This window comes from Carassius gibelio, chromosome B7 (genome assembly GCF_023724105.1).
Source record: "Carassius gibelio isolate Cgi1373 ecotype wild population from Czech Republic chromosome B7, carGib1.2-hapl.c, whole genome shotgun sequence".
NCBI classification, from domain to species: domain Eukaryota; kingdom Metazoa; phylum Chordata; class Actinopteri; order Cypriniformes; family Cyprinidae; genus Carassius; species Carassius gibelio.
In genome coordinates, this window is record NC_068402.1 from 7,483,117 (window position 1) to 7,494,541 (window position 11,425).

General features: G+C 35.0%; 1 protein-coding gene across 2 annotated transcripts in view; it reads left to right on the plus strand.

Moving 5' to 3' along the window:
• The window catches only part of LOC127962200 (elongator complex protein 4-like), a 56,572-nt gene extending 49,245 nt beyond the window's left edge, over positions 1-7,327 (plus strand). For both annotated transcript variants that reach the window (XM_052561707.1, XM_052561706.1), the window contains exon 9: positions 6,786-7,327. In XM_052561707.1, coding sequence (XP_052417667.1) covers positions 6,786-6,896 — 111 coding nt within the window. In that variant the 3' untranslated portion in view covers positions 6,897-7,327. The remainder of the gene's footprint in view (positions 1-6,785) is intronic.
• Positions 7,328-11,425: the final 4,098 nt, after the last annotated feature.

An 11,425-nucleotide genomic window follows, 5' to 3' on the forward strand; every position in this document is an offset into this window, starting at 1 on the left:
AGTAACCCGTGGCCGACCTCAATGCTGCTGCACGTAATGTGTTTCAACTGTGTTTGAACCCCACTTCTGGTTTGGGGGGAGGTGGGCAGGAGGAGACGAGTTGTGTTTTGTTGGACGAGTAGAGAACGGACTGGAAGGGCTTCACATTGTATTTGTTTGTGGTCCCTTTTGGGGAGTTTATCACTGATCGTTTCCAAGCGCCTCCAGTCTTTAATGAGCAGTAGAGGTCAAAAGGGTCAGCAAAGGGTCCTTTCATGTTGCTCTTTTCAGTTTAAAATTGCAGAGGAAACAATAAAATGATGGGATGAACCATAGGGGGTGCATTATTCTATTATAAGCCTTTTTCTAGACTGGTTTTAGTATTTCTGTGGCCCTTCAAGTCCAGTCTGCATGTATCATATAGCATTATATGATCATCAGACTTTGATTTCTATTTGATCTGTTTGATATTTTAGAGCAGACTCTGGAGTTCATATGGCAGTGTTTGAAAAATGTTGACTCAAATCTGAATCTCAGGTGTTTTTAATGCCACTTAAATGTACTTGGCCCATTTCTGTCCATATTTCTGTTCTGTCTAGATGGAAAAAGTCCAAAATGTAATTTTAGCCTTAAAAATAAACAATATAATATACAGAATTATAATTAATTGAGTTACTTTAACCTGTGGTTGTTTGTATTTAGCTTTTATTCTGTACTCTGTGGTCAGAAATTAACATTTTTATCCAGAAAGTTTTAATTAAATTGGTTTAAAGTGACAGTAAAGACATTTATAATGTCTCAATTTCTTTTTCAATTAAATGCTTTGCTTTTGAACTTTGTTCATCAAAGAGTAATTTCCATAAATGTTTTTTTTTTTCCACTTTGATAGAAAGTTGAATAAAAAGAATAAATAAAAAATGTTTCTCAGAGTACCAAATCAGCATATTAGCATGATTTCTGAAGGATCACGTGACACTGAAGACTGGAGTAATGAAGCTTTCGCCATCCAAGGATTTCACCATTTCAAATATTATACAATAGAAGGCAGTTCTTTTAATATTTCACAATTTTACTGTATATAAGATCAAATCAGTGCAGCTTCGATGAGCAAAAGAGACTTCTTTCAGAAGCATTCAATCATTCCGACCCCAAACTGTTGAACGATAATTCATGTTGATTTTCAGCGAGAAAAGAATTGCCATTAAGTAATCAATGCAAACTGTTCAGTCAGATTTTTCTTCTAGTTATTTACATTTATACAATCACCAAAAATTCCTGGGTACAATAGCTTTTTGTTATTGTGTTCTATTTACAGAAGGAGTAGGGTACATTGAGACATAGCAGTTCTTGAGTGCTAACACACATATTACTGCCACTTGTATATAAAATGTTTATGTAACTCCCCACACAAGGGTATAAAACAGGCTTTTTGAGAAGCTAGCAGAAGCAGAGGTGCTGTTTCTCATGATACACTGTCATATCATATACTGCCTTCATTTCTCAGCTCAGCCAATCGGATATGAAAGCAGCACTTACATGTGTTTGTCCTCTGTGCCTTCTGCACCCCAGAGTAGCTTGAGGGCCCCCGCCTCTGCATTCACATTCCGGCCAGCCAGCCCGTGAGCACCTTAAGCCCCCAACATACACCCAGCGCCCATCCGACAGCACTCAGGGTCCATTCGTATGGCACCTCTCCAAATCCGAACGAGCAGAGAGGAGTGAAAACTCCCCCTAGACTCCTGACCTCTGCGGTCAGCAGCCTAAAGACCCACAGCTCAGTGGACACAGCTGACCAGAGGGTGGGATGCAATGAGAACGATACTGATTTTGGTACACAGTTGTTGTTTTTTTCCTTGTTTTTTTATTCTCTTGGGTACTCTCGCATGTCCTCGGGTGCTTGTCACTTGAATTGGATTTTGAATAACGTGCAGGAAGAAGCAAATGCAAAAGAAAATTGTGATAATTATAGGGCTGACGCCAGAAGTTATTACTTCACATTATTTCATGTCCGATGGTTCCGATATTATGTTGTCCCCCAAATTGCATATTGTGAAACAGAGCCGTATTTAAGAGCACTAAGTCATGTTACTTGTTTAAACATGGTTAATTAAAAAACCCGCCATGCAGAAATCACAGTTGGAAGACTTGGAAGTGTATGTGTGTGGATGCATACACATTAATTTATGCTTTATGTATATTTAAATATTTCTCTATTATTGACTTCTTGTGTTGAGAACAGAGTTGCCTTTCAAGCATCAAATAATGGCTGTTCCTTGGGTTATAATGCTTTTAATCCAGTACATATGCTAGACTTTCAGGAGATGAAGCAAACTCTAGAGAGTGGGGTGATGGTCAACAAACAATGCTATTACGCTGGTCATTGGGATCAGTGTGAAAGAGAAAATTAATAACTGGGAATAATGGTTCACAGATACACTAAGCTGGTCTTCGGTATCTTCTCATGTTGCCCTTACACATAGAAGTTTATCAGCATCAGTGGTTTAAGGAGTATTGCTCTGGAAAACTTGTGCTTGTCTGTCAAACAAAAATGTTTCTAGACATGGACAATGTTATTACGTGGGATTTTGAACAAGTTTAAACTATGATTTGAGCTTCTATGCTTCAATATTACATGGGATTTTAAACAAGTTTAAACTATGTATTGCGCTTCTATGCTTCATTTAACATTTCGGTTATTAAATGCAAAGCTTGGTGCGAAATGAAGACATGCTGCTAAAGAAAAACCACAAACTGAAGGTTAGTGTCAGGAATCAAGAGTCGGTGATTATTCCCAATCGTCTCGTCTAAAATGACCAGAAGCCAATCTTTTTAATGATGTTCAGTTATGTTAACTGATCGGGAACTACTTCATCCTTCACCATGTTGGTGAAAATCTGGTTAGGTTTTTGTTTTGTTTTCTTTTTGTTTACAAGAATGATGTATTATTGCATTATATAATGTTCTGTGCTGTAAAAGATTCTCAATGTTTGATAAGAGTGAATATATTGGGTTATTAAGTTTAAGACATATTAAGTTTTGGTTGATGCTTTTTTTCAGCTATAAGTGAGTCAGAGTGAATTCAGATACGTTGGGCTACTTTTACGTTTCGTCTTGTCTAATTAAACTGCATTCACACTAGATAAAGTCAGTTACCTCAATCCAGACTCCTCTGATCCCAAAGCACATTATGTGTCTTGAAACACAATCCCCTGTGAGATTTGGTGATTCTTCACAAGTGCCGGTACGACCAACGAGAAGTAGCCGGAGGGCTTTGAAGCCATTATCAGCGGGAGGTTTTGTTCAGCGTGGAGTGTTATTTGTAACCCTCTTAAGGAAAGCCACTCTTAATGTCCCTCTCGAGAGCCTCTTGGAAATCACTTCAAGTGTTTTAAACTGATTTTGTTTAAGTGAGTTGCTGGCAGAAATTGTTGTTGCTGTTTGCATAAAGCACTTCACAACAACGATTGCCTCTTAATAATCCACTCATCCCTTTAATGGTCCTAGAGGTTTCTGTGGACTCAGTTTGCGTTCTTTTTTATTATGTTAAAAGTGTCATTTTCTTGTATCCCAACTTTATATCAAAGTATAAAGGAGCTTTTCTGGTTTTGTCTGTTTGAACATCACAAAACTGTGGCATTGACTCAATCAGTGAGTTTGAGGGAAGCTTTTCTGTTTATCCAACCTGTGGCAGACAGCTGCAATACTTGGAAAAAGTGTCTTTATATTTTTGCAATCCTATTTTGTGATGAGGACTTAAACGATACAAAATGCATTATGGGAGCTCAGTTCCTGTATGCCCTCACACAGTAGGACATTGTGTGATCAAGTCTGTGTCATGTTCAAGTCTTCTTAGTCACGCTATCTAGTACAGGTTGTTCTGGACTGCCTTGAGGCTGAAAGTAGCATGCGAAGAGATGATGATGATATTGCAAATTGTATGCAACAATGGGCTTTGAGGAGTCAAGACAACGTGGTATGTTTTCATTTTTTTAATTACACTTGAGTGACTTCAACAGGGAATGTTGCATGCATTGCAGATCTTTAGAAGCTTGTATGCTTAGCCAAATAGTCATTTCAACCCATTTTTTTTCTCTCAGAGGCAATCTAATAAATAATTTTGCCACTTTTAAAGTATTATAATGTTTAATTAAAATATTAATCCCCAAAACATGTTTTAATGAGCACAGGTGGTGCTTGGTAGCGCATGGCACTGAGGAAATGTTAATACCCGAAAGCGTTCTGCACTTGCACTTTTGCAATTCTTTCCACATATTTTTGTGACCTCTGAACAATAAATGGAATAAGCATTTTGAGCTGTATTTGGAGAGAGGATGGATCTTTCATCTTTATATTATTATATTATATTATATTATATTATATTATATTATATTATATTATATTATATTATATTATATTATATTATATTATATTATTAGAGACAATTCATAGTTGTAGGTTTTCTTTATTAATAACATTCATTAACTTTGAGAGAATGTTGCTTGAAGCTTGTAGGTTTAGCAAAAAAATAAATATTTAACCACTTTTATTATTATTATTATTATATTATATTATATTATAAATATAAGTATTCATTAATATTAATATTATAAATATCACCATTATGTAATCATATATTAGATTAAAAGCCAAGTAAAAATTATTCACATTTAATAAATATTTAACTTAAATGTTTTTACTATTAATAATATAATTATGTAATGTTATATTAATATTTATACATTTTTTAGATTAGACATTTTTTTTGTCCACTTCTTTGGAAAACTGTTAAGAAATAGCCATTCTCCTCGATACTATGGTACATTTTAAAATAAATCATGGTCATCTTTTTAAGAAATCATTCAACCAAAAATGTAAATAATGTCATCCTCACCCTAATGTTGTTACAAACCCATATGGTGACCACCTCTTTTGTGGTCCAAAAGGTTTTGAAATTACATTTTTAATGAATTTTCATTTAAGGATGAATTATCCCTTTAAGTTCTAGCAATTCCCAGTCTGTAGATCCCTTCTCATGTTCTTCAGTGTTCCTCCCGATAAGCTTAACTTTTTGATCCTGGGTGTCTCCAGGTTGGGATGCATGGTAGCCTGGAGGGTTTTGAAGGAAAAGGATCTGAAGCTCTTAAAGGCGTGTGGAAGAGGCTCTGGGAAATCACGGATTGTCCTGAGCATCCTCAGGCCTACTCTTTTATAGGAACATGTCTTACCTGCTGTTCAGCTAACAATAGGAGCTTTAGAAGCCCATTGTTTGGTAGGAGATAAACATCAACCTGTGGAAAAAGGTCACCTGAATCAAGGCTGCAGTTGCAGGTATGTTCAGCTTGTGGCGACTGACTTGCTGTACAGAAGTGTATTTAATCATACACTTGACTACTCTCAACACCGTGTGTGTGTGTGTGTGTAAACCTCCCTCATTAGCCTTTTTAGCATAAGCTTTTGGCATAGCTCATTGCCTTGTTAGAGATTAGTGCCCATGTGGGGCCAAGTTACCGTAATAAAACGCTTGATTCTAATGACCCTCCTCGAAGCCGTAACTCTAAACACGAACTGCCAAAAAGCTGGAGCCTCCCTCAAGGGTTTTTAGCGGCACACTAACAGTTACACTTCTCTGACCATTTAAGGTGCATGGCCAAGCGTCTAACGCGATTTGTGTTCACACACTCCGTTTCGTGTGTCTGCAAACACAGGCTTGGATGTTTTCTCGCCTGTCTTACGTCTACAGGTCTTCAGTGTGGAGCAAAGAAACTGAAGCAGGCATCTCTGGCCAAAAGTGTTTGTGAGCACTTCATCTAAACTGATTGCCGGGTTATAAGGGTTCAGTTTGTTGTATTCAGTAATATACAGCTTTTTTTTACAGTCTGTAGTACAAATGTTAAATTAATGCAAGAATATGAAGCATGATGCTATCATCTCTAGTTCTGTTTCATATATGCCCATATAGACCAGTGTTATTTTACTAGTATTTGCCGTTTATACTTTTAAAGTATTTATATCTTCATTCCTATTTTGAATATATTCATAATATATTCATATTTTGAAATTGGTTCAATTAGTTTGTTTTTATTTTCGTTTTAGTTTAAGCTTTAGTAATCAGTAAATATTCCCATTTAATATTTATTCATTTTTATTGTAGTTTTAGTAATTGTATTCCTTCCGAGAAAACATTCCAAATTTGTATTTAAGTTTGTATGTTTATAGATTGTTATAACTAACAAGAATTACACCAACTTTTTGCGTGCTTTTTTTAATTTTATTTTTTTTATAATTATTATTATTATTAGATAACTGAACTAAATATTTCTGTTGCAAATAAATGCTGTTCTTTTGGACTTTCTGTTAATCAAAGAAAAAACGTATCAGTTTCCTGAATAATATTAAGCAGCACAACTGTTTTTAACATTAATAATAATAATAAATGTTTCTAGAGCAGCATTTTAGAATGATTTCTGAAGGATTGTGTGACACTAAAGACTGGAGTAATGATGCTGAAAATTCAGCTTTGCATCACAGAAATAAATTAAAATTTTTAAATATATTAAAATAGAAAATGTTTGTTAAATTGAAAAAAAAAAATTCACAAATTTCTTATTTTTACTGTATTTTTGATTAAATAAATGCAGCTTTGGTGAGCAGAAGAGACTGTTCTCAGCTGCTTGAATATAGTACTCGTACTTTATAAGCCAAAATACCATAGTATTACCATCTGATACCCGTTTGTTTTGCATTTGTAGCTTTATCACATGCCCTCCAAATGATTCTTTCAGCCTTCCTCTTTCTCTCTCTTTCAGAGACTGCATTTGCCTCCAGACCTGTCAGAGACGGTGAGTCGAGTGAGTAAAACAGAACTGGCAGCAGGATGTGGCAGCACTGCCACGGGCAACAAGCACCTAGATTTCTAGCGTATACCCTTTCCTCCTGCACCCTCCACCCCCCGTGATGTGATGTTCAAGGGCAGGAGAGAGCTGGAGCTGCACGACGCCAGTCACACCTGCACTGACACGCTCACTCACTCTCATGATTAGTGAATGAGATTAAGATGGAGCAACGTTTAGTAGCTACTAACATGGAGAAGCATACAAGACTGTGATATTCAGTGTCACAAACACCTACAGTAGCAAGTACCTGTTGCTTTCTTTGGATGAAACGAGAATGTGACGCAAATAACGATAACGTAGTTTGGCTACCAGTGTCTTTTCAGTGCACTTCATGGTTTCCTGATGTGTATTAGCTTAGTTAGTTAATGAATATTTCACGTCCGTAAAGTTTCAACCAAAAATGTAAACAATGTAAAGTTTTATTCATGTAAAAAAAAAGACAACCCCTTTTTCAAGCTGTTTGGTTATTTCTGGTTCATAATGTTTTTCTGTTCAGAATTTAATTCATTAAATATAAAATTAGGACTTGACACATTTATTTTGTACTTTACTGACATGTTTACTTTTTTTTTTTTTTGTATAAAAACAATATTTAAATTGTTTGCATTCACTATAGTAATATTTATTGTACTGCACTTAATACTAATGTTTAACAAAATATATATATATATATATTTTAGTGAAGTAAGAAAAATTCTGTTACAGTAAATTAAATCATCTTTGTGAATAATGGTAATTATTCGTAATTATGTCAGAATACATGAAAGTAATTAAAGTTTATTAAAATGTGCATAAATTGTCACTTAACTTAATTTCCCTTAAAATATAGGCTTCTTTTTCTTGATACAAACATATATGGATTTCTCCCTTTTGTGGTGATAGGTGACCTGTTATTTAAGTTTTACCATGTTTTTTAATACTGACCATGACCAAAATAATAAATAATATAATATAATACAGTATTGTTCAAAATAATAGCAGTACAATGTGACTAACCAGAATAATCAAGGTTTTTCGTATATTTTTTTATTGCTACGTGGAAAACAAGTTACCAGTAGGTTCAGTAGATTCTCAGAAAACAAATGAGACCCAGCATTCATGATATGCACGCTCTTAAGGCTGTGCAATTGGGCAATTAGTTGAATTAGTTGAAAGGGGTGTGTTCAAAAAAATAGCAGTGTGGCATTCAATCACTGAGGTCATCAATTTTGTGAAGAAACCGGTGTGAATCAGGTGGCCCCTATTTAAGGATGAAGCCAACACTTGTTGAACATGCATTTGAAAGCTGAGGAAAATGGGTCGTTCAAGACATTGTTCAGAAGAACAGCGTACTTTGATTAAAAAGTTGATTAGAGAGGGGAAAACCTATAAAGAGGTGCAAAAAATGATAGGCTGTTCAGCTAAAATGATCTCCAATGCCTTAAAATGGAGAGCAAAACCAGAGAGACGTGGAAGAAAACGGAAGACAACCATCAAAATGGATAGAAGAATAACCAGAATGGCAAAGGCTCAGCCAATGATCACCTCCAGGATGATCAAAGACAGTCTGGAGTTACCTGTAAGTACTGTGACAGTTAGAAGACGTCTGTGTGAAGCTAATCTATTTTCAAGAATCCCCCGCAAAGTCCCTCTGTTAAAAAAAAGGCATGTGCAGAAGAGGTTACAATTTGCCAAAGAACACATCAACTGGCCTAAAGAGAAATGGAGGAACATTTTGTGGACTGATGAGAGTAAAATTGTTCTTTTTGGGTCCAAGGGCCACAGGCAGTTTGTGAGACGACCCCCAAACTCTGAATTCAAGCCACAGTACACAGTGAAGACAGTGAAGCATGGAGGTGCAAGCATCATGATATGGGCATGTTTCTCCTACTATGGTGTTGGGCCTATTTATCGCATACCAGGGATCATGGATCAGTTTGCATATGTTAAAATACTTGAAGAGGTCATGTTGCCCTATGCTGAAGAGGACATGCCCTTGAAATGGTTGTTTCAACAAGACAATGACCCAAAAAACACTAGTAAACGGGCAAAGTCTTGGTTCCAAACCAACAAAATTAATGTTATGGAGTGGCCAGCCCAATCTCCAGACCTTAATCCAATTGAGAACTTGTGGGGTGATATCAAAAATGCTGTTTCTGAAGCAAAACCAAGAAATGTGAATGAATTGTGGAATGTTGTTAAAGAATCATGGAGTGGAATAACAGCTGAGAGGTGCCACAAGTTGGTTGACTCCATGCCACACAGATGTCAAGCAGTTTTAAAAAACTGTGGTCATACAACTAAATATTAGTTTAGTGATTCACAGGATTGCTAAATCCCAGAAAAAAAAAATGTTTGTACAAAATAGTTTTGAGTTTGTACAGTCAAAGGTAGACACTGCTATTTTTTTGAACACACCCCTTTCAACTAATTGCCCAATTGCACAGCCTTAAGAGCGTGCATATCATGAATGCTGGGTCTTGTTTGTTTTCTGACAATCTACTGAACCTACTGGTAACTTGTTTGCCACGTAGCAATAAAAAATATACGAAAAACCTTGACTATTCTGGTTAGTCACATTGTACTGCTATTATTTTGAACAATACTGTATCTCCTTTCTCTATTTCTTAAACAGGCTCCACAATAAGATACTGCATTCATTTACAATTTAATCATAATAAAATCCTTATGCATTTATAATATTACAACTTAAATTTCAGTTGACATGACCCTGCCTGACTTTGAGCGGAAATGTATTCATAATGTAAAAATTGCTGCACAAATTATTCATTTCTGCTTCTGAATAAATCTGATGTGAAAGGATATATTCATGTTTTTATACAGACTTTAATGTTTCATAGCCTCATTTGCATTCTATGTAAACAGATACAGCTGTATCAGTATTCAGTTTTTAATGAGTTTATTGCTCTTTTTTTATTCTTATATTTATTTTTATGAATTACCCTAGTTAATTTTGTGAATGGGATTATATTTACTGGTCACCTATATTATTTTAATATTGTTTGCTAGCATGATTAATCATCTTCAGTAGACATGTGCTGTCACATGAATATATTCTAAGAGCAAAATTATTTTATCAATTAATTTGATCCCAAAACTGCATGTATAATAAAAATATAACAGCTTTGTCTAAGTATAACTTGGCTTGAGTTGTGTTTTGAGAGGTCGCCATCCTTTTCACTTTCCATTGCTGTTTTGTAGATGTGTTTGAGCAAAACTAGAGCTGTCCTGAAGTCCCATAAGCCAATACCTGACCCATACCCTACCACCCCCAAAAACCTCTCCACCAGGACACTTTCCCTCGGCGTGCCTCCCGCTGAGACAGCAAGTGAAGCAAAATAACTCATTCTGCCACACAATCGCTTCATCTCTCCCTCCGCTCGCTCGGACCGCTTTATTCTTCTCGTTTCTTCCCTCTCTCTCCTCCCCCCATGCTCACTCGCTTTTTTTCCCCCCTTTTAGAGCATCGTAACTCTACCAAAACAAGAGCTGGCAGTGCTGAATGGCATAGGCCTGTTCTATTGTGGTGTGTTTTTGTGATGTCTGAGTTGTGTGGAGTCGGCTGGTGCCTTTGTTCACCAGCTCTTTGGTGGTTATGAGGTATGTGGAGAGAGGAGAGGGGTTTTGACATGCTGCTGGGGCTTTAAATGGTAATGTTTTTAATTATGAAGGATTTCACTTGAAAATGATGTTCACTTCCAGTAGGCATCATTAAAAGTTTCACATTTTTGGAAAATCTTGATGAAATAAATGTTTTTAATTGTAAATGATTTTCTTGAAAATTATGTTCGTTTTCATTAGGAGTCGTATTAAAAGTTCTGCATTTTTGGAAAATCTTGATGAAAAATGTTTTCAATTCTAAATGATTTTCTTGACAATGAAACTTGTTTTCATTAGGAGTCTTATTAAAAGTTTTGCATTTTTGGAATATTATGAAGAAATGTAAAATAATTCTAAATGATTTTCTTGAAAATGACACTCGTTTTTATTAGGAGTCGTATTAAAAGTTCATAATTTTTGGAAAATCATGAAGAAAGAAACATAATTTTTTCAATTCACAGTTATTTTCTTGAAAATTACACTTGTTTTCATTAGGAGTCGTATTAAAAGTTCTGCAGTTTAGGAAAATTGTGTAGAAATAAATGTTTTAAATTCTAAATGATTTTCTTGAAAATTAAATTAAGAATCGTATTAAAAGTTCTGCATTTTTGGATAATCATTAAAAGAGAAAAAAATATTTCAAGAAATGATTTTCTTGAAAATGATGCTTGTTTTCATTAGGAGTCATATTAAAAGTTTTGCATTTTTGAAAAATCATGAAAAAAATAATAATTCTAAATTATTTTCTTGAAAATTTCACATTTTTATTAGGAGTCGTATTAAAAGTTGTGCAGTTTTGGAAAATAGTGAAGAAAAATAATAATTCTAAATGATTTTACTTGAAAAGTATGCTCTTTTCATTAGGAGTCATGAAAGTTCAGCATTTTGGAAGAAAATATTGGAAAAATGTTTAAAATTCTCAATGATTTTCTTGAAAATGATGCTCGTTTTCA